This window comes from Conger conger, chromosome 14 (assembly GCF_963514075.1).
Source record: "Conger conger chromosome 14, fConCon1.1, whole genome shotgun sequence".
Classification (NCBI taxonomy): Eukaryota; Metazoa; Chordata; class Actinopteri; order Anguilliformes; family Congridae; genus Conger; species Conger conger.
The window spans coordinates 24,093,908-24,118,493 of NC_083773.1; the positions used below are offsets into that span (position 1 = coordinate 24,093,908).

The 24,586-nt window shown below is 42.7% G+C and overlaps 1 protein-coding gene across 4 annotated transcripts; it reads right to left on the minus strand.

Annotated features, from left to right (window-relative positions):
* Positions 1-953: 953 nt before the first annotated feature.
* On the minus strand, positions 954-20,583 carry plekhn1 (pleckstrin homology domain containing, family N member 1). Of its 4 annotated transcripts, XM_061220507.1 has the most exons (16): positions 20,385-20,583; positions 18,228-18,318; positions 16,526-16,687; positions 15,537-15,617; positions 14,422-14,512; positions 11,600-11,739; positions 10,575-10,721; positions 9,052-9,132; positions 8,389-8,464; positions 8,094-8,239; positions 7,403-7,540; positions 5,970-6,209; positions 5,351-5,512; positions 4,598-4,828; positions 3,940-3,988; positions 954-2,202 (listed from the first exon to the last, which is right to left on the minus strand). In XM_061220507.1, the coding sequence occupies exons 1-16, from the start codon at positions 20,456-20,458 to the stop codon at positions 2,021-2,023; spliced, it is 2,091 nt and encodes a 696-aa protein (XP_061076491.1). In that variant the 5' UTR covers positions 20,459-20,583; the 3' UTR covers positions 954-2,020. The 4 variants fall into 4 exon arrangements, with proteins under 4 accessions (XP_061076491.1, XP_061076490.1, XP_061076489.1 ...); XM_061220506.1 differs by lacking the exon at positions 954-2,202 and having other exon boundaries at positions 3,569-3,988; positions 4,598-4,825; XM_061220505.1 differs by lacking the exon at positions 954-2,202 and having other exon boundaries at positions 3,569-3,988.
* Between the last annotated feature and the right edge of the window lie 4,003 nt (positions 20,584-24,586).

Consider the following 24,586-nt stretch of genomic DNA (forward strand, 5'->3'; position numbering starts at 1 on the left):
ACATTTTGTTTCATTTCACTTTCATAAATGTAGACATTTGCCAATGGAAAATATTTCTTGTCTGTGGAACATTTCTAATTAAAAAGCTGTTGTGGAAAGTATTGGAACATGATAGGCTACAGTATGTCACGGATCACATGTGAACACCTGCTGTGCTCTGTCCTTATGCACTCCTGCTCTATCTAAGTTCTCCCAATTTCAGCTTGACATAGGAAGGACATTGTTACCAATGGAAATTAATAATGTTGCTGATCATGTCATTGACACTATTCTATTTTTGTCATTACTCCAATCCTGTAAACCCAATACATGCAGTATTTTGCGTTGCCAAAATGCTACATGTATTATGTTTGATATTTTAAGATGACATGAGCTAAATGACATATGTTTAGATGGAGACTGTCTGTGTTAAAAAGAATGTGATTTTTAGGGTAGAAGTGGTGTGTCGAAAATCTCAGTGACTGTGTTTTATGAGAGAAAGGCTCTATGGTGTCGACAGGACAGATATGCAAACCTTAATTAGAGAAAACCTAAATTTGGAATCTGTTCCAATTAAATAAAATGCCTTTGCTTTAAAATAAGATCCCCAACCTTTTTATTTTAAATAAAGTACTGGGTTTTGTTTGATACTAGTCTTCATAAGAAATCTTCCATTTTGTAATTACGAAGGATGCATCAAATGTGTGTAAACAAATTCACTTTTCACTACTATTTAGCTGTCAAAATGTGATTATGTTCTATGACAAAGCCATGAATTGAATCCTAAATGATATGCAATAATTCAGATACACCAACAGAGGGCAGTGTAAGATCACCATTACAAGCAATGTTAAAAAAACAAACAAAAAAAACATAGAAAAACATGCACAAACAAACACATACACACAAAATAGAGCAACAGTGAAATAGTATAATAGTTCAAAATTTGGCCAGTTTCAAAAAGATTGCATATATGCAGCTTAATGCTTTTTAATTTTCAGATGAAATACAGAGATACAAAACACAAACAGAGGAACAACACAGTAGCTCTGCTGTCTTTCAAGAAGACTTCTTTTTAAATAACTGAAATTCTATTTCTGAAGGAGTTCTAGAAGAAAACAGGAAAATGTAGCAGTATAACCACAATCAAAAGAGTCACTAAAAGATATCTTCATGTCTTTTTTCAGTAATATTCAAGTCTCTTTCTAAATAAATAATAAAAATAATAAATGTAACCACAGTTTTAATTAATAAAAAACTAAACAGGAAAAAAAAAATGTAATAAAAAAACTGAAAACACTCTAAAATAACCTATTTACATATTGCACAATGTACTGTAACACTACAATTAATGAGATAGATCTATTATCTAGTTGTCTTTAAGATCCAAATTCAGCTCTGGAGAGTAGTGAGTGCAGCATTCCAGGAGACATTTTTGTGTATTTGTCTGAAACATTGTGTATAAATCTAGACAAGTGCTTATTTGGACCAGATGCTTTTAGACTTCTTGCTTATTGTAACATTTTCTCAGGAAGGGGTATCCTTTAGTGTTAATATCAAAGTAAAATTATCTTACTACTCTTTGTGTGGCGATTTACAGGACACAAGGAAGTGCTTTGGAATGCAGTCGCTATGTACTTTAGTAACTTGGAAGGATGGGGTCAAAGTCATAAAAAAGAATTTGGTTTGGCCGTTTGAGTCATCTGGGAGTTAACCACAATGTGGTACAAAACTCATAGCAATGTGGTGTTTGACTGTTGAAACACTCCCTGTGTGACTTCCTGCAAGATATTGTACATCAGACAACCCAGATTAATTCATTCTATAAAACATTCTTTCCTTTCTCCTCACTTCCATTGCCTCTCAATTTACCCAGCACTTGCAGACCAGGAATACTGCAGTACTGATACTCTCACCTGTGAGCCTGTAGCTATTTTAGCCTGCACTCCTGGTAAGAGTCTGCCACTCCACAAATCCAATACTATACATTAGCAGTTATATATAAAATTTGAAATTTCCGCAGACATTGCCAGGCCTCTTTTTATAACCATCTCTTCTGTGCTGCCATATCACTGATGTCCCCCCTGCCCTGGTGTGCCTGCGTTGGGTGGGGTAATATCCCAGACACTGGCAGCATACCAGGATCACAGTTGAAGTCCCAGACGTTGTCATAGTCATCGTCCCAATCATCCGGTCCCTGCTGTTCCAAGTTAGTGAATGTCTCTGTTGGGGGGACAGAGGCATGCCAGGCGGTTAGTTAAAAGTACTTGACTTAATACTTGGAAATTATATGAATCATTTTTTGCCATCTCCTTCCCACTCTCACTTTCACATATGTTTGCGGCATACGTGTCCAAAGTCTCGCCCTTTTTCTGAAAAGAAGGTCAATTACACTGACGCAAGTGTGACTCATAACGGAAAGACAAGTCAGGATATTTACATTACATTTAACGGTGAAATTCCTCAAAGATATAAAATGATTTTGATACTGACATTTTCCAATTTGTAGTTAATTATTCTCATTTTATGATGTGTGTGCTGTCATGTGACAGCAAGCCTACTGTATACACATCTGTGAAAATGGGGATGTGCGTAATATTTTCATACATTAATAAAAAACTGGATTCACTCACAATCATTCATTATTTCTAATACAATAACTTTGTTTCTATAAATTCTAATTATATAGATATGACATTTGTAAACCTTACTAAACCAACTAAAAAAAGTTGTTTGGACAAGTATAATTATAAGGAATAGACAATGAAATACGACTCCATAAAATTGCCCACTGTGAGTTGTATATCAGCACATAACGCACAAGCCATGAGGCGTCCTTGTATGCTCTTTCCTACAACTCAGTGATCCTGCGTACTGTGTCCTAGTGTGTGTGGGCAGCAGTAAAAAGGCTGTTGAAGCCCTTCTAAGCCTAGTTCACACCCTGTGTTCGTGAACTCCAGTATTACAGTCCTGATAGCCGGCCCGCCCATCCGCGTCCCACCCCGATCTGCCTGGAAACAGAGCGTGTCATAACTCGGAGGAAAGGTCAGGTTAAAGCAGAGTGGCATGCCTCGACAGCCTGAGCTGCAGTGCACTCTGGGATAGCATCGCAGGGCGGACACTGGCACGGGCACAGACCACACTGGCCGGGCTAGGCTGCCGTCTGCAGCTTCCCAATACTGGCATACAGATTGCTTCTGTGAGAGACCACTGCTTAGAAAGAGCATGGGACTGGATGTTTATATGCAAGTCTAGATCAGTGTCACAATGGCCGTACGCTCCAGTGATTTAACAGGACAAATGACTGGGTCTTATCTCCGCTCAGCCTTCATTAGCCTGCTGCTGTCCCTGTGAGATTTATAACAGGACCGTAGTGCAGGGTAATGGCTCAGAAACTGGGTCTGCAAACAGCAGGCTGCAGGTGTGACTCAGGTGGAGAGCCAGAATGTCCCGTTCTGCTTCAGACCCCTTCCAGCTGCACAAACAGGCCGTATTTATAGACATACACCAGCCCGGATTAGGACGTGCTTCAGCATTTCACATAAATTAAAAGATAAACACACTCTGCCTATTTCTGGCAATTTCAGCAATCAGTGCGTTTGTTACAAGTGGTAAGGAATAAATTACGCATTTTCCCCCAGCCGTTGAGCTGCGTGCGTTCTGACCTATTTTACACAAAAGAGAAGTCTTTCAACGTTTCCCGTCATTGCGCGTCGACTGCGGTTCTCCACGAACAGCAGGGTGTGAGATTGTGATGAGTCTGCGGCTCAGCTCAGCTGATTGCAGCAGGGTTCTCAGTGGGGACGTGCAGACGCAGCACGCAGACGCAGACGCAGCACGCAGACGCAGACACAGTAATGCAGACTCGCATGGCGCATTCAGACGGCCGAACGGAAAGACAAACACTGAATCTCGCTGCGACACGGCAGAACGCCAGGCCGGCATGCCGGACATTCCTACCTTGTGGATAATCCAGGGACATCCGCTGGCATTGTGTGGGGAAGGTGGCCTGTGGAATAGGAAACGCAGAGTGTGATTTTATCTGTTTGATCGGGGGTTAAATTTAGCACGGCCTCTCTGGAATGTTAGCCAGATCAGCGGGACTCTGGGTGCCCCTGGTCGCTCGGTCGCCCAGCCGACCGGAGGTTGGGTACACACAGATACCGCCAGGCCTCAGAGCTCCCCGCTGCATTTTTACAGTGTTTGCACAGATCCAGTCATTTGCCACAACTTGCTGTTAGCATTAAAACATCTTTTTATTATATGCATATTAAAGCATTCTCATGTACTTCTTTCTTGTTAGAGGATGACTGTATCACAACACTATTCTTTTTAATAAGCTTTTTTACTTGCATGATGTTTTGTGGTTTTAAACAAATTATATACCTATTACATACATTAGTTGATATATGTATCGATGAAATCTTGCCACATTTTACTACTGCAGCTATTCTTTGTACTTAATTCTTCCATTTAATTTGTTAATGCAATGCTGTGGGGCCAACTGCCAAACAAATGAAGAGCAGAGTGCATGTCTGATAAGGCGCACATGCACAGTAGTCTACACTGGGTCATTCTGAGATTTGTAGTATGCTTGGAGCGTTAGGCACATTCATACCTGCGTGGCGGTCATGTGTCTGGCGGCAGCTGTAGGGGAGGACAGTTTCAGTTTGGAGAAGTCCTCTGTCCTTAGATCCACACTGTTGTGACTGTGTTGTGCTTCCTGTTTTAGGGATGGTTTGTTCCTGTACTTCCTTTCCAAAGGAGGGGCGTCGAGCCTGAAGTGGGTAGGCAGTATTTGGGGACTCCGCTGGAGCACTGACCCCTCCCAGCACTGTCTTGACACCTGCTGTGTGCAAAAACATGGTATCAGAAATCATAGTGTGTGCTAGCTGAACTTAGTCTGAATGTGGGTCCATCATTTCAGTATAAACCAATCAAAAAACATTACTTTAATTTCATGCCTTTGCTTACACAAAATATCACAATCTCACCAAGTGAGAGGATAACAGTAACTTCAAACATTAATAATTGTCGTCTCAGCTGCCAGCCATGGCCAAAGTTTACTGCAATTACGATTTTATTATGACCATGTGCATGACAGAAATGTTTGATAACGCATTATAAACAAACTAAAATGGGAAAGTGTTTGGGAGGACTGATGGTCAGCCAAGCACATATTAAATGGCCATTAGGAAGCCTGTTTCCCTGGAGAGCCACCCGAGATGGTGTTTAATGCTTTAATGTTCCATGCTCAGCATGGTGAGAGGGGGGGGCTCCAGGCACGCGGCTGTGGCCCCGGGGCCCTGTCCGTTTTAGAGCCCTGAGTCAGCCCGGGCCCTGAGTAAAGCGAGAGGTGAGATCCACTTACCGGTGGCCTCACATAGTTGTCATCACACAGATACTCCCCAGAGGTGTGGGGGTCATCGTAGAGGGGGGACAGTGGTTTTCGGGGGCCACACATGTCTGAGTGCCTCTGGGGGATGGAGAGCTGGTACCTGGTGGCCGTTTGGGAGGTGCTCCAGCTGTTGGACTGAACACAGGTGAGAGGAGAGATGAGTCTAGTGATTTTAGTTTTGAAATGATATGCAGGCCTTTTGCAGCTGTTGCATGGAAACTCAAATCTGGCCCTCAAATCCAAATCTGGTCCTGGTTTTCTTTTCTCCAAAGTAATTAACTGAATAATTAGTGCTACTGATTGGCAAGACTATCTTCACAGCTGACTTCCAGGAGTGAGTGGAAAACCACTCTGGAAAAACTTGCCCCTTGAGGACCGTGATTGAAGTAACAGGGATGTACTGCCTCGTAACACATGTAACCTGTGGTTAGGGTTAGTTAGGGTTACGGCTAGGGAAGAGTTAGGGTTAGGGTTAGGGTTAGGTAAATGGGTGCAGGATTAGGGTTATGGTTAGGTAAATGGGTACAGATGAAGAGTTAGGGTTATGGTTAGGTAAATGGGTACAGATGGATGGTCGGACAGATCTCGGTACCTTGACGAGGGGGGCCTTCTCCACAAGCTGAACAGGGGCCCCCTGGCTCATGGCGGTGTAGGGCGTGTTGTAGACGGGCGATGGCGGTACATCGTCCAGCGCTTGGGAGTAGCAGTGGGGGGAGGAGTAGCGCAGTGAGGAGGGGGGGCGGACCTCGTGGGGGGGGCGCAGGCGGGAGGAGGCGCTGCTGCTGACGCTGCTCAACCGCGTCTCTCCGGAGGTGGGCCGGCTGGAGAGGTACTGTACAGGGACAGCACAACCTTTCACACACTGACACATTCATGAACCTGTGGCAGCGCGTAAGGCAATCTGCAGGATGGGGGCGGTGGGCAGAGCCAGTCATTACGTTTCCTTGTACGTAAAAACTATGTGGCGAATAAAGTGAATTCTGATTCTGATTCTGATTAGAACAGGGATGGGCAGTGTGATGAACTGTGTTGCGTAAATATGTTAAGCCCTTGGAGAGTGGACTTTTTGTAATGCATTTTCAGTATTCTTAGCCAGTGTTCTAGTTCATTGCTTTCAGCTACCAGTATTGAGTGTCACATCAGCATTAAAATGTTCGGTTAGGAACAGTCTAATCACATAGTTGTGGGCTAATATATCAGTGTAAAATTGTTTGTCTGCTATATATCATTTTACGCCAGCTGAAAAAGTGAACATGTTTGCACTGAGAAACAAATCCTGAAAATTCCAATTCCAGCCAGCCTACTCCCCCAAATCCACAACAATATAATTAGGTTACAGAAACAATACAATGTTACATTGATGTTACATTGATGTCACATTTTCGCATTTTTTGAAATGGCAGCAGAATTTGAGAAGGCAGTAAAAACATGACACTGCGTGTAACCATGCACCAGCCCGGACTGTGGGAAAGTGACGGTTATTAGTTCTCCTTTCAGCCCACGGTTGGGAGAGATTGAAAGCCACACAACGTTACGTTAAGCGCTGGAGGAACAAAGCCTCCCTGTTCTCCAGGAGGGTTCCCTGCCTGGCCCGTTATCAACTGATTTGATGGGCAGCCTGCCCAGGGGATCCTGAGGTCACATGACACTGCCATAAAATCCCATTCAGCGTGAAACACAACAGCTCTGTCTGGTGTCAGGTTCACTGGTGTGGTCTTCAGCTTAGTGTGGATTCACAGTTCAGCAATGAATAGGTGTATCTGTTAACATGTTGTGGGTTTACGTAAATCTTTTTTCATTGAAAATTGTGGCATTATCCATGGCATCAAATGGCATGCTACAATAAAAGCTTTTCAACCCATATACTCTAAGGATATTAAAAGCACCCTTGAGTGTTTATAATATATATATATTTTCTTTTTTTTGTATGTTTGATTTTCTATATTTACATTATTTTATTCTATAATGTACAGTAATTACCAGGAGATGTACACGGCATGCAAACATGTAGGTGATGAGACTTACACAGAGTGGCTCGGTGTACCCTGGCGACAGAAGATCCTCCACATGGTTGAGGAATGGAAGCCCATTGGATCCACTCTTATTCAGGGAATTATCCAAATCCATGCCGCTCTGTCCACTCCATCTGTCCAGTGCTGGAGCCTACAGGGGTCGTGCAAGGAAGCTTTAACCCTTTCATGTTTTTACACATTTACTGTCACTGTTCTAGAACTTTCTGCTTCCAGTTACCAGTCGTGATTGTTTCATCTGCATCAGTATGTTCAGTTAAGAAAATTGTAATCACAAGCATATTCAAGATACGTTTTCCTTTCAACCCTAATTTGGTACAACTGACTCTAATAATTAGCAGCTCAACAAGATCTCTAGCTGATGAATGAGGTGTGCTTTGTTAGGGCTAGAGTGAAAACCTACAGGAGGATACTGTAAATCTCCAGGAACAGGGTTGGTTACCACTGCACTACAGCAAGTGGATGCCCTCACCAGAGTAACAGAACAAGTGTCCATGACTTGAGTTCAGGCTATTTACCTCAGCAAGCTAACGTGCTAATAGCGCACCGCATCTAATGTGTGGGAATGCAAACAGAAACAAAGCATCGTTCCCTTCCGTCTGCTGTGGTGGTGCGAGAGACCGGGTGGAGAGAAGGAACAGGATGATACTCCCTGACGGGGTGCAGTATTTCTGAACGCGCCTCACCTCTGTCTTTGTCGGAGTGTAAATGATGTCATAGACTGGAGGAGGGGGGATGTGCACTGTTGCCGGTGTGCTCTTGAAATGGCGGATCCACTCAGTGAAGTCATTCTCATCCAGGCAGGACACAACGATGGGGTGTATCATTTTCCCTGAAGACAAAACCACAACCGTGAGGGTCAGCAGGACCTTAATGACTGCCTTTGTGTTTATTCACGTAATAAACACAGAAACATGCATTTTAGAGGAACGTCTAGCAAATGATGCACAAGTATACAGTTCATCTTTTAAAATAGTTTACCTTCAATCAGGAATGTGTTGGGTTTCACACCCTGGCATGGCAAGGTCACACTGACTGTGTCCAGAGGCAGCTTCCCCTGAAAATGCACATATTAGCATAAACATCACTGGTGCTTTAAAAAACTCAGCTAAAAATGGATTACATGAATGATAAAGCTATCATGTTTTGCACAGACAAGGCACCTCAGTTGCTAGTATCATACAGTATGTCTCAATGTTGTCAAGATACATATATTATATATATGAATTATATATATTACATATATGTCTTTAGACTAACCCACATCAAACCCACCCTTGCACCACAGTAAAGGACTCATTTCCTAGGCTTGGTATCTCTGTGTAATGCGTATATGCAATCACTGGGAGACTGGGTAGTAGTGTATTCTGTCACAGGTAAAATTAGGTCCTGCCTCTTGATGACTTTAAGATCCCTTGAAACTCCTGATAGACAGTAGAGATATTACTTTCCAAGTACGTACTATATTCCTGCCAATCTGGCCACAGGGCCCTTCCTAGAGCCTTTCTCATTTCTCACGATCTCTGCTGAAGTGCCGTCTTTGGTGCACACTGGCTGCTCATATCACCCCACGGTATAACACCTGCAGTCTCCTGACAAAACGCTACATAATTTAGTGGAATATGACTCATCGTGATGAAGTACCTTGTAGAAGAGGCCATCGCACTCCTCAGTGAGGATGATGAGGGTGGATGGGTACATCACAAGGAGCCTGTTGTACTGCTCCTGGAGAGACATTGTGGTCAACATGAAGCAAATGAACACCTTACATTCAGTCAGCCATTTTAGCTAGCAACTACTGTAGGTGATTTATATGATTTTAATGCTGCAGTTGGATGAGATGATAGGCGGCACGGATGGTGCAGTGGGTAGCACTGCCGCCTCACAGCAAGGAGGTCCTGGGTTTGAATCCCCGTCGGCCGGGGCCTCTCTGTGCGGAGTTTGCATGTTCTCCCTGTGTCTGCGTGGGTTTCCTCCGGGTACTCCGGTTTCCTCCCACAGTCCAAAGACATGCAGGTTAGGCTGATTGGAGAGTATAAATTGCCCATAGGTATGAGTGTGTGAGTGAATGGTGTGTGTGCCCTGCGATGGACTGGCAACCTGTCCAGGGTGTATTCCTGCCTTTCGCCCAGTGTATGCTGGGATAGGCTCCAGCCCCCCTGCGACCCTGTTCAGGATAAGCGGGTTAAGATAATGGATGGATAGTTGGATGGAGTTGGAGGAGATGGCTTTGTTTGTGTTGCTCGAGGCTTTTGCCCATGATATGGAAGTATATTAGATGCACACTAATGGTAATGTATGCAATTTTACGAAATAAACAACGTTTCATTGTGTAAGCCTTTCAAAGCTGAAGCGCTTTCCCAGACATGTTCTCTGTTTGTCTTTACTAATGAGGGTGTGTCAGCTGGCAGTCAAGTCAAGACCAAGTGAGAGCAATGGGTCTAAAGTCTATTTAGCCAGCCTCATCAAACAAAGCTTTTTTAAAGTTTGGATGTGCTCCCAGTATTTAGAGACTTACATGCAGGTAAGGGACATGGGTATATTGGCTTTGTGAAAACAAATGTAAAGTTCAATAAGAAGTGCACAATCAGAGTCTGTGTTTTCGCTAACAAGCCGTGCCTTTTTTTACTTTTGGAGTATCTGGAATGCTATTTCAGTTTTGTTTTTATCATCCCTGGTTATGTTGACTTTGTAATACCGCGCAGCAGTGGCTACATCCTGTCTTCACAGGATGTTCAAAGCAAGATTTTGTAATTATGCCACTGAGACAAAGAGCATCCTTAACTGTCCCACAAGTACAGTGAGAATCAAAATTATGCCTCCAGCAAATGTTCTATCACATCTCAGCATTGCATAATGCTGGAAAGTCAGTCATTATTTTCCGGTTCGCAACAGGAAAACTGCCATTTGTCAAAGTCACCCACTCAGTACGATGTGTTAATTGTGGTTTTCTGACATGCAGTACATTGTCAACACGCTGAGTTTTCTTTCAGCACAGAATAATATGCGGATTTGTATTGGACAAAAATATGCCTTCTTGACGTCAGCTGCCTGTTGGGTTATGAGTGACTTTTTGACTTTTTGAATTGCCGGAATGTACGCTATGACATCACCTGGTGTAATGAAAGAGGCTGTGAACGCAGCTTTGATTGACAGGGCTGGGTTACCTTGCAGGGCAGGTGCTGCAGCCTCACTTTGGTGACGTGAGTGACGGGTCCCAGGGACTCCCTCTGCGACCCCTCCCACTCGTAAATGGGCTCATTCATGACCGAATTCCTCAGGTCCTCTCCTGCCCTGGGGCTGTCCACTGTGTACTGGGTGAAAAAAAACACAAGATTAAGGTCAGAAAATTCCCATGGCTCTCACCTCCAGGTTAATCCTGTGTTTACAGAAACAGTACATGTTTCTTTTCTTCCACTCATTAAGGTAATCAGCCGTTGCCAGGTGCTGGGTCAGTCTCTGGGATTAGCAGCTTGATTGGCATTTTTATCATTTGTGGCTGAGCACCTGGCCAGGCAAGGCCTCGTTCCAAGGCTGGAACAGAACAACAAGTTCCTTCGGATCTCTACTCCATATGGGGGAGTAAACAGATTTTGGCTTGTCAGATTTTGCAACCTATTGCAACACAGGTATAGGTGTGTGCAATAAGGACACACCGCAGCACAGCTGAGACGTTAACTCTCTTCTGATGCGGCCGCTAGGACTGCGGCACGTGGAGCTCTTCTTCCCACGCCCACACAGAGAGGTCTTAGTACAGCACTGTCCACAAGCACTGCGCATTAGTTAACCCTATCAGTCCCAGGAGTGCCATACCTTTGCCTTATACCAATCATATATATATATGCTATATACTACTGTTTTGAGCCCCAATTAAAAGCCTATACTAAATTCTCAACTTTCTCAATTTTCTCAACCAAAGCCAAAACCCTTGGGATTTGGGCGGAGCCACTTCATACTGGACTTGGGACTGAACGGGTTAATGAATCCGTTGCTGTTATTCCTGCAGTGCTCCAGGGGCATCTGAAGTGTGTCCCACAGAGGGACTGGAGATATTCACCTTTACACACATACACTTATTTATTTAGCGGACGCTCTTGTCCAACATAGCTATACAATAAGACATGGTGCATATATGAAGGCACCACAATAGATAAAAGGCATCATTTTAATTCTGGGCTACAGAGTGACCTACCTTGAGTCTAGTGTACGCACTAGCTTCGGCTGAGGTAACACTGCCTCCGTTAGCTTCGACGTGCTCCTTCAGGAGGCCGAACCATGTGTCCAGCTCCTCTTGACCAGAGCAGTAGACGATGATGGGATTCAGGCTGACTCCTGTGGGGGTGGGGGAGCAGAACAGGTCAGAGGTGTGAAGGTGGCACAGTTCCACGCATATTCCAGAAGAGAAACAAACTTGTGAGCTTACGGAGAGAAACGTACAACCAGCTCCCTAACTGCAATGCACTGCAGCAGACAGTAACTAAATTACATTACTACATTAGATGTCATTTAGCTGACGCTTTTATCCAACGCAACTTACATTTGATTAGACTAAGCAGGAGACAGGCCGCCCAGGTGGGTTAAGGGCCTTGCTCAAGAAACCCCAACAGTGTGCGGATCTTATTGTGGCTACACCGGGGATTGAACCACTGACCTTGTGGATCCCAGTCGTGTTCCTTAGCCACTAGGCTTAACCACAATTTTAACCTCTGCTTTAGTGAGGATACCAATGTTCACATTACATTTTCACCACATTTTATCACTGATGCTCTCCCCTTATGTGTATCACTGGATAAGAGGGTCTGCTAAGTTATTGTAATGTAATGTAATGCAATTACTTCAAATGCAGCTGTGTGGACATCAAACTGTGTGTTAGAAGGCAGGATAACTTCACATGCTCTCACAGTACATGATGCGTAAATGTCTTGCGAATGCCTTCCTAAAGAAATTTCCTTTTCAGAAATGTGAAGTTTATATCATTGCTAAGCTTAGATTCGACTTGCTTGCTTTTTCATTTGCAGCCTGTTTGTTTGAGGAGAAAGTATGTTCTTTCAGGAATGAACTAGAATAGCTGACCTTCATACGTCACTATCATTGCAACACGACCTACTGAAAAACAAGCCCTTCTCGAGATCAGCCTTTCTGCGGAAGGGTTTAATAACTAGGTGCAGAAATATGTCACTGCTTGGAACGTATGTCAGTACTATGAACCAATGCTGGTGATACTTAAGAGTATCTTATACAAATTGTTGTTTTTTTGACATTACATTACAGGCATTTAACAGACGCTCTTGTCCAAAGCGACGTACGCTGAAAGACCCTAGAGGGATGTACAGTTCCAAGTGCTAAAAGTGACCCATAGATAAAGTTTGAACTCTATAGATTAATCTTATGAGAAATGAGATTTTGAAGCCATTGTAACCGCTGCCATACAAGTGCAAGTTGAAGACTTGATTTCTGCCACTCTGTGGCGTGTGAATGCCATGTCTGCTTCCTATACATTCCAGTCTTAATTGGACGGTTAGATACCAGGCGCTGAAAGGTGTGCTGGAGTATTCACAGGAGCATGTGAAGCTATATTGAGCAGAGATGTGAAAGGGGCACATCGTTTTGAGAATAGCAATATAGCTAGAATGGTCTTATTACATTTTTGTTCGTTGTATGACCGAGAATACTCCCAATACTTCAGCAAAAAAATTATTCTTTGTTTTCGTTTCGCATTTAATTTTTCTTCAGTTTTCCTTGTGTATATGTACAATAAGCTAGAATAACTTGAGTTCTTGTCCTTGATATCCATTTATAGATACTACAATTGACTCATCTGTTTTTGACTCATTTGTTCCAGAGGTTTGTTTCCTGTTTGAATTAGGGCCTTCCACCTCATACTCTGTCTCGTACATTATATTAAAACCAAATGCCCGTTTGAACTGGACGAACTGCTGAAAGAACATTCATTTGGTCATTCGAATCTGGTGCTTGTATCACGTCGAGGTCAAAACTGAATGATTCCCACACGGTTTTTCATTTTGTTGTGGAGACAGACCTTTCCCTAAGGCATGTGTTAATAATTTATGTGTATTGAGCGAACACATCTTGGTGACAAGCCCCGTAAGAAGAAGCCCTCGTTAGAATGTGCAATATTTTAGCAAGGGCACGCAATGGTGTCTTCACTCAACAGCTGAGTGAGTCCTGCTGCACCTGTCAGTGAACAAAAATTTCCCTGTATAACCAGCAGAACTTTCTGTCACCAGCAGGCCCTACTGCACACACAGAGGCCCTGCTTATGTCAGCTCAGGCCAAAGGGTGGGGTTTGGAGGCTCCTCAAGTGATGCTTTATGGCCCTTTAGAATCAGTGGAATGTCTATCCCAGTTGTAAAGGGCTTTGGGGTTTTCTGAATGTGAGGTAAAGAGCCATGGGAAACGTGCTTAAGGCAATTATCCGATGAGCACCTTGTGCTCTTACTTAAAGTTTGGTCAAAGATATTTGCCAGGGCATGTCAAACGTTTTCCCAGATTATCACCATTAGGGAGTTGGCTCACCACAGTTTTGCTGCAGGTAACATCAGTCCACACATAGATGGTGCAGATGTAAATCAAAATGTTAAGATTTACTAAAATATTACTCAAGTATTAGTTTGTCTCTATCATTCTACATATTTCTATGCTCAGTTTTTAAATATGAAAAAAACCAAAGTGTCAGCTGTGTGTTGATCTGCTTGTATCAGATGGCAGGCAAAGTTCACAGCTCATATATTACAGTATGTGCTATATATAGTTTTAGGTGGGGGGCCATCTTAAATATGTGAGCACATATCTGTATTTTGAGTATGTGTTTAGTTTTTGTTTTGTAGTTACCCTGTATGATTTCTGGTCTACCCGTCAGTCCTGTGCCAGTTGGACCTCAGCAGAGCAAGTCAAAGCAGTGAGCCCAAGCTCTGTAACATGAACTTTTCTGGGCTGTGCTCTTCTCTGGCTCTACCGGGCTGCAGCCCCCTTTTACAGACGCGGCCCGCTTACCGTTAATTTGGAATGCAAAGTCGTTAGCCTCCCCGATGCCGCCACTGTTGGAAAGTTTGCAAATTGTGACTTCCTTCAGTGGAAGAGTGCCCTGTGGGAATGTTAAACAGTCATTTAAATGAGGATGTGAACTGGGTCCTGTCATATTCACACATGACATCATCATACTGTATCATGTTTCATGACTGACTAACATGAACATTATTATGCACATTTCAATAACACTAAGATATTAAAACTAGTCCCCTAGTCTATCACAGCAAGTGATGCAGTGACTCATGATGTAGTGAGATTTATGATATCACAGCAGGGTGAAATCTTTTATGACCGGGAAGGCGTGGGGCTCTTATCTACTGTAAGCAGCCACAACCCTGGCCTGAACGGGGCACCACAACAGACACAGTAAAATTTCATATTGACCATGCAGGTCTCATTACGTGCCTACTGTGATAGACCTATTGGCCAAGTGAATTAACTTTCTACAGTCTGTTTTAAGGCAAAAAAGTGGAGGCAAATTATGGCATTGCTCTGGTTAAATTGGTGAAAGAAATTTAAAAAGAAGAAAAAAGCATTTCTTACTTTCTTACCTTATACTGATTTTTTAATTTTACCCACTTCATTTTGTCCGGTAATATATTATTTCAAAGTAACCCATTTATTTATTGATACACAGAGGACCACCCCAAATATTGTTATGGTCTGTTTTACCAAGAAATTTATGGACAAAACCTTACATGGGGCATCTGTATGTGTAAACCCATTAGGCTAACCTCCTATTAGCTATTAGCTTTCTTTTTTCCTCATCTATTCATAATTCATCTATAGCTGCCATTAGTGCTGTATATGACCTCCCTATCCCTGTGCCGTGGGCATGATAACTGATAAATATGAATCTTGTAGCCATTTCTTATCTTGGAGGAAATTGTCCACAGTTAGGAAAACAGATGTCAACCAGCAGGCATTAAGCAGCAACTGTTCATTAGTTTGCTCTTGCCGATCATGGTCCGATCTGGCAGTAATGCATCTACGTGGGAGAGAGACCTGACTCTCTCTGTGCCAGGAGTGAGATGTTAAGACACAGGAGGAAGTGTGGCCTTGAGTGAACAAGCCCTCACCTGGTAGGTCAACCCCGCTGGGTTGTTGGAGACAAAATGAAGGTGTGTCTGGAAGAGGTCCAAGAAGCAGTCGTGTATGTCCTGAGGGAAGTGAGATGATGGAGAAAGAGATTGGCCATTGCGTTACCAGAGAGACAGAGTATAAGGGCAGATTGGTTACACAATTTGACGTCAATAATTACCTATAGGGCTCATTTATCTCACTACTGCTCTTGAAGCCACTTTAACAGTGTGTACAGCTGAAATGTTTCAAACAGTAGATATGAATCTAGCCTGGTTGGGTAACATGTTCTGTGTTAATTCAACTCTTGCAGAGTATACAGTATATGCACCCTATTGAACTCATATGTACTCCGCTAGAGTTGAATTCACACTGGATATTTTGCAGTATACGAAGACACAAGCCACCATTTTATCAAACATCATCAACACTGGCCAATAGATTAGTACCAAACCAACTCAATTGAAAGAAAGAAGAATTAAAATGACTAAACATTTGTGTAATAATAATAGAAACTGAAAACTGTAAAGACTAGATAAAACTGAAGAAATAGTCTGCCTTTCCCTCCCTCATCTTTTTCGTTTCTTCCCAGTATGCACATTACCGAGAACAGGGAAGTTTCACAACCCCGATTGCCCTGCATGTTCAGACAAGGTCTCTGATCTCCTGTGCTCCGTCTTTCAATATTTGACAGTTTCAGTGAGATAAAACGGCAGCGTTTCATCTGTGCTAACCCCCCACCATCCCCACAAACCCGCCCACCCCCCCATTTCACAACTTTTCATTTCCATTCTTCAGTTGTTCCTCCCTTTCTGGTTGATAGCACATTCTAGCACCTATAATTGATGTAAACTCACACCTTGACACACTGTAATAAGCACATTTTATTTAAAACCGCGGAGCACAGTGGGGTCACAGAGGCGACAGATAGGGGACGGGCAGCATTAAGCCGAGCGTTGCCGTGGTTACGCAGGAGGGCGAGGCTCACCTGGCAGTGGAGGAACCGGAAGCGTACTTTGGAGCTGTGGATCATGCGGCCGTAGTTCTTCACATTAACGCTGCTCTTCTTCCAGCCCGCCGAGGGGTCGTACGCAAATGGCGGGTTCCATTTTATGTTCTCTATCGTCTTCAGATCCTTCTGTGACATCTCCTGTATGAAGGAGACATAACTGGTCAAGGGTGCATCCCTTATGACAAAACTACACGGTAAATTGTCCGGTGTTAATTCAACTCTAACACGGTTCATATGCATACATATTTTACTGTGTAAGCGTTGATGGAAGGACTATGTCATGGAAATATACATAGTAGGTTTGTAGGTCAAAGAATGTGGTCCACTTGAACTCCAGATAAACAGTGAAATGATTCATAAGGAGAAAATGGCGGTCACACACCTACCCATACCATCATGTCCAATTGAGTAAAGTCCCTTGTTGTTGGCATTGAAAATACTTGAGAAGACATATGTATGGTTGATAATACTTCAAATGTGGTTTATGAAGGTTCCTAATAATCTGCTCACAGTCAGTCAGACCCAAGGCCTCCAGCAGCACTGTATGGCATTAGACACAGTACAGGAATGCAGAGTCCATCACAACTGTTTGCAGAATGTACAGTATGTTCTAAAGGAAACCTGAGGAGTGAATTATTGTGTGACGTGCACTGAAGAGATCTGAGACAAATGTTCATTTTGACATTCAACCTGAAGCTCGCTATTTTCATTTTAGGATTTTAAAATGTCAGGATTTTAACACTTTTTTAACAAAAGTTAATTAACAGTCTTTCTCATCAATATTAATGAGGGTGTGCCATCCTGTGTAAAATGATATTCATTAATCCTGCTCCTTTTCATGCTTGGAATATGTGTGAGAGTGTCTGCAGATATATTTTATTTGAGTGCATAATTATTAACACTAAAATGGTAAATGGTTGGCATTTATATAGCACCTTTATCCAAAGCGCTGTACAATTGATGCTTCTCATTCACCCATTCATACATACACTCACACACCGACGGCGATTGGCTGCCATGCAAGGCGCCGACCAGTTCGTCAGGAGCATTTGGGGGTTAGGTGTCTTGCTCAGGGACACTTCGACACAGCCCGGGCGGGAGATCGAACCGGCAACCCTCTGACTGCCAGACAACTGCTCTTACTGCCTGAGCCATGTCGCCCATAAAATGAAGTGGGTTTTTAATTCAGGATTGGGAGGATATGTGGCACTAAATTTAAATCCACTGAAATATTCAATTCCAACTCAACTGAAATATAAGGCTCATAGGTTGCTGGGAGGCTGAATCTGTTAAAGCACTGCTCTAACACATTCATGGGCCCCGTGGTCTGGAATCTGCCATTTGATGCCCATGCTGACTGTGCCCATGCTGACTGTGACCAGGAAGCCTGACAGGGCAAAGTCGATCAGGTTCCCACAAGGACCTCTGTTAAGCTGCATGTGAAGTGGCTTCCTCTGAATATTTGAGCAAGCCTGACTTCCAACTGTGGTGTGATCAGAGGCTGCCGACATCACACGCTTTGCAGGAGAGCACGTGCTTGTCTGTACTCTTCTAAACTGACAGCCGAGGTTGCAGCAGTGAGCGCTAATGAACACAACTGGGCATTCGAGACTGGGGGAAGAAGCTGTAAACAACATTTTGAGGAAAAAAGAGTAAGTATCTGGCTTAGAGGCCTCACCTTCCTGGGGGTAACAGTGCACAGGATGTTTATGATGCTGTTGGACTTCACCTGGCCCTCCTGCGGGTTCTTCTTACGGAACAAGCGGCTGCTGTTTCCAAGGGAACAATTAACAGAAGTCAGATTTCTTCTGAAAACTAGCTTTAAAAATAGGTCTCATTTTCACTTTCACTTCCAAAATGTCCTGATCATTCGTCACCGTACAAAGCGCTTGCTCTAGGAAAGTGGTCTGTTTCTAATGGAATACAGTAGAGATGACTGCTTTTTCTTTGCTGTTCTTATGGCACTGTGAGACAGTTGTGATGAAACTGGTACCACTGCAACATTTCCACAAACTTAAATGGTACATTTGTATTTTGGGAAATGCTGATTTTTTAAACTGCTTAAGGCAGATTTCGGGGGAAATGTTGTGGAACTGAATTTAACTTGAGTAGTTCAGGCAGCCTGAGGGTTTTGTGCCATATCCTTTAGACAGAGATTTTTGGGGTATTTTTGCAGTTTGTTTTTAATTTGTCACGGTTAATTTGTGCTACTGCAGTTTACATTTACATAGTGTCATGTGTATTGCCGCTGTTCCAGTTTAACTGTGGATCAACTGACCCAAGCTACTGACCAAACATCCATTGTAATTTGCCTTTCAGGCACTGTCATTGGAGTGTAGTGTTCAGTAGTTTCCCCAACACAATACGGGTCACTGTTATGTAGCTGCAGAATACGAATGTTAAAATAATGCTTCAATGCCTTCCTTTGTCACAGCTGACCTCCACTTTTTGTCACAAGTGTCATCGTTTAAATAAATGACTTCCTTTCACCCCCTGTGTATTGATGAGGGAGGAAGTCCATCTTACTAAACTCGATAGTCCAGTTTAAATCACTTGTGAGTCAGTTTCTCATTTGCAAGTGATTAAGATAGAGACAAAGGGTTTACTCATAGTCTGAATGAAAATAAATTGCAATAAACGTCAATGCCATAAAATGGTCAAAGGTGGATCTTCGAAAATCTTAACAAAGGGACAATAGAAAATAACAAGTGGCCAGGAAATAGCAGACCAATATTTATCATCTATGTATCATCAGATTTTTTCTCTGCCTTTGCTTGTGGATCAGAACTTTCTCATCTATAAATCGTGGAATAATCAAAGTGGGAACACTGCGGTCATTGTTGTTGCTAGCCACTTTGTTAATGGGGGCAACAGGCACTTTGGACTATTGTACCCTGTTTTTATTTGAAAATACTGGCTCTCAGTTTGAACAAGATCCGTGGCAGTGCGCTTGCACGCCTTGGTAAGGGAAAGCTGATACCCCATAGGGACTAAACGATTCACCGGCAGGGTCCCAATAAACCGATGGAAGGCCCCTCCGCAGAAACTTTAGAGTGGATCAGCATTCCACCGTGTTGTGGTGGAAAACCAGCAGGTCAGCCCTGCTCAATGTTTGTTCTATATTCCTTAAAACCACTACTGAAACTTAAACATATTTCATCCTTCAAACCACAACTGCCACTTAAAAAGATTACAGCACGAATTGCATCTGAGGCTGATGAAGAAGCACGTGGTCCTAATTTAATCCAGCGCAATAATCATTATACAGTTATACAGTACACATCTTGTAATAAGGCTTTGCTTCTCCCAATAAAATGTGTTCTTACTGATGCCTGATGTTTTATTGAAAGTATGCAATTAGATATTGTCAACAGTTTTCTGCTGTGACCCTCTTTATAATACTGGGTAGATAAACCCAAAGAAAAACTTTCAGGCTAAGAAAGAAGTTGTATTATCAGCAATGCCACAATTTATCAAGGGACACTTTAAAAAAGCAGAGCATGCAGGGCATTATGTATTTGAGATGAACACTGCTGTATAAATACCTACAACAGGTACAGCATGCAAACCAGGAGGCCAATAGAGCAGGCAATGCAGAGGTAATGCAAACATGAACCTATCTCATTATTCACCATGCACAAAACGGTTTAGTCCACAGTTAACGCCCTTAACCTCACACATTTCTGTCCAATGAATAATGAAAGTATGCTCCGAGATAACAGCAGAATCAGGCACACGGGGTGGGACCGGACCAGAACTGAGCAGCAGAACTTCTCCTGAACCCATACAAAATAGCCCCTAATGTAGTGTAAGGCAGAAAGACTGCTGTCCTCACCTGTTCCGGCGGATGAAGCTCTTGCTGGAGAACCTAAAGTTTTGGTGAGGAACACAGGACACGCTGCTCCCCATGTTGACCCGGTGTGTGTGAGTGTGTCTGTGTGTGTGAGAGAGAGAGCGTTTGTCTGTGCTCTCTTTCTATCAGCGGTGTCTGTGTCTGTAACCCTCTGCTGTAATCCAGGCAGCGATGTGCTCTCTGACAAGGTGAGAAAGACAGTGAGGGAGACAGAGCGGAGAGCTGGAGCTATACTGCGCTCGTGTGTGGGTGTGTCGAACCGGGGGGGGTGGACCTCAGGCTGGAGGTGGGGAATGTGGCTGTGTGTCTGCATATGTGTTTGTGTGTGTGTGTGTCTATGTCTCTCTCTCGAGACTGTAAATCTGTGCTTATCTGCTTCTGTGTGTTTGTGTGCCCTCTATGGGGTCTAGGTGGAGCAGCGAAGTCTTCATACTTTGTGTGAGATTTCTGCACTAAATTAGCTCCAGGAGGGAGACAGGGAGCTGCTGAAGTGACACTTTTCACACCTTCAGAGGGACAAATGGTGCCCGTTTTATAAGGTTCACAGCCCTCAAACCCTTGGAACTATGCTGATGGAACTGTGGGACTGTCACAGGTTCACAGAGACATGTCTCAACATGAAAACCTGCATTTTTTATATATTTTTTAAAAGCAAGTATAAAGCAACTATGAAAGCCTAAATATCTCAAGTTCATAAACTAGTCATTCTTATGTTCACTTTTCTAGTATGGATGGAAAATATATGATTATATACAACTGAAGGAATTCATGCCAAATAAAGACAATATCTACTGTCCACTTCTGAAGATGTGTGTATGTTACATTACATTACATTATTGGCATTTGGCAGACGCTCTTATCCAGAGCACCGTACAACAAATTGTATATATATATGTATATGTGATATATTAGTAGTAGCAGTTTCTGTAGTCCTGTCAACCATGAGAGATCAAAGCTGAAGTCAGGTGCCAGCCATACATCAGCTACCTCCTTTGTTCGGCTGTAAACCGGATATTTATTTTATCATAATATTTGTTTCTGTACAAAGGTCTCCATGCTCAGTATATTTAGACAGGATTTTAACAGGAAACTCTGCATAAACACAGCCACATTGGTGTCACTTGTAAAGATGTTAATCATTCTGGGAGGTGTTTTTATTTGCAGAGGGTGTTGGCTTGTATTCCGGCTTAGCATTTTATAACATTTTAAAACATTCTGTATGTGTTTGAGTGACGGTTTTGCATTGTCTGTATTTCCCGCTATATTCCAGGTTTAGTTGTGGATCTCAGGAGGACCCTGAAACAGTTAAAACCTTCACAGCGTGCACAGCAGCATAGCCTTGCCAGGCTTTGAAGTATCTGCACTCACAACAGTTCCCCAAACCCCGGTGTGAAGTTCATGGACTGAGAATGGAATGCAAATATTGACCGAAACAGCAGGCTTTAGAGCAGATATTCCAAGTGTTCTTAATATTTCAACTGAGTGTAAAATACAGATGGAATGTGCTACCAGCTTTTATGATCAGTAGGTACTGACCATATCATTAGTGAGATCTCTAAGACATGTATCTGGTGTTGAATGTAATATTTGTAATACATTGTGTCCTCTAATATCTGGCCCAGTATAACATATAAAGACATAAAGAGCTGCCCATACCATATACTAACATTTACATTCAATACATATACAACATACTAAAAACATTAATTGGACTTCCTGTGGATTACAGTACTGTGTTCTTTTTAACAAATAAAGTGCCATTTTTTATTTGAGAGCATTAAATGGAATTCATGGAATGCTTCCAGAAACCCCATTACTGCTGTTTTTAAAACTGTTAGTCAATCTTTCTCTGGTCAACCAGACAATGAGTCTGTATTATAATGAATCATTTGGTTTTGCCTCCATTTGGTTCTAATTACTTTGACCTACTTTTGCAACAAGATGCCAATTATAAGGAATTTCCATTGTGCTTTTGTGTTCTGACAACGTAAATAAACATAAAGCATATTTTAGTTGGACTTGAAGTACCAAATGCCGACTTGAGACAGTTGGCGAGGACAGTTACACAAACACTATTTCATGAAAAATGATAGGCTACAAAATGTCTATGCCCTATGAATTATTAAGGCATATGGAATGCAGTGTTTGGTTTTCATTTAAAACTGTAAAACTAAGCACGTAACTGAAATGCCAAAGTGGCTAGCTGGTGCGTTAGTGGGGGAAAGGACCACAATTGCTCACGCGCAGGACAGCTGTTTGCGCTGCTTTCAGGCGGATCTCGGATGAGCCCGTGGAGGTTTGTGGGGGACATAAGGAAACAACGTGTTCGGATTCATAGCCAAGTTTCACACGTGTTTGCGCCACCATCACTTGACGATGAAAGGAAAGGAAAACGTGGATTCGCATACAGTTTCCCTCCGCTACCAGGTCGAGAAGATGACTCACCGCGCGCTCTCACAACTCAGCGCATTCCCCGGAGGAAATGACGGTCTTTTAGTAATACGAACAGAGGGTTGTTCTGAACAGGCCTGGGAAAGTTTATTCTGCGGTCATCCTGGCTGTCCTCTGATCCGCTTGGCTCTGAGTTTCGACAGCGGTTGCCAGGCAGAAACTGGGGTGGAAACGTTCGCGCCCCCAGGGTTACAGGTTGGCCATGAATAAAACCGTTCTAAATAGTATGCAATAAACATCCTGGTATTTGTTGGGGATTTGCCTTCACTCACGAAAATGTTTATTTCATGAAAATGTGTTAATACTTCATAAATGTATAGACATAACATCACCTGAGTTGAAAACTTCATTTGTAGATGGCACACTTTTTGGGGGGAAAAGCATTATACTCACATGCATAACTTTTCTCTAAACAGTCAGTCTACTTGTCACAAAAACAATAATTGCGTAAGCTTCTGTTTTTGCTAGAATATAAAAATAGGTTAAGTTTCGTCCTTCATGCTCATAATGGGGTCATGGTATTGCCACATACACTAGTTCTGTTTGTGGTGCTTAAAAGCTGACACGCGTAAGGAGTATTGGAAGTGAAATAAACAATTTTATTGAGACTTGTAGTACTTTGTATGGTTCATTGAAACTTGGTAGAACATGTAAAACTTTCTGCCATCCAATTCATTTCCTCTATCAGGAGAAAACACTTGAGGCTTATCTGGTCATTATCCAAAAGGATATTAACCCATATAAAACTAGAAAAAAATTTTTTTTGCCACGACATATGCTGCTGTCTTAACAAGCTGCAACATGTTCCATCCTCACCATTTCAAATTAAATTCATTTATGAATATACTGGGCATTCATTTTGGCCTTTTTCAGAGATAAATCCCTCCAGATACTTTTAATCCTCCTTTGCCTAGCTGTGTGCATTTGTACATATATATTGTCTTGCTTATTCGCACATTGTAACAAGAATCAAAATATTTCACAATTTCACAGTTTTCACAGTTTTCACAGTTTTCTTGATTTATAATTTGCCTCCCTGTCCTTTATGTTTGTGTGTGTTTGTGTGCACCTGTAGGACTGTTTTCCCAGGCGCACAGCGGGGGTGCGGTAGGTGCCAAACTCACACCTCCGCTTGTTTTAGCAGGGCCTGCGTGAGGGGGTGCTCACCTCATGTGACTGGGGAAGAGGCAGCGGTGCCGCATTTCTCACACGATCACACAGCACAGACACCCCATTTGGATGGGTCTGTTTGATGTGGAGCAGCTGAACACTGTTTAATGTTCTTATTGTTGTTCTTTTACCGAGCGCTTATTAGCTGAAACTCCTTGAAGAATTATCACATAACACACACACACACACACACACACACACACACACAGACTTTATGGGAAAAACCGGGGCTATTATGCATATTCATAACATTGCACAGAATCAATCTATATAATTCATTCCAATATAGCCCTTTTAAAGTTGCAAAATAAAATTTTGGAGCTATATATATTTATTACTGTTGGAGGAAAAGTGCAGGACATTAACTCTGGATATACACATTCTGTACAATGCGTGATAGCAGGCTTGAGCACAAATAAAGAACACTGCCATTACAGCTTTATGTAGGAGAATAATGCATCTTTTCAGTACGGCACCCCAAACTGAGGCAGTGAGTGAGTCACCCATGGACCGCCTGCACTGAGCAGATCATGGCGCCCCGGGGCCACTGTGTCAGCATGAGC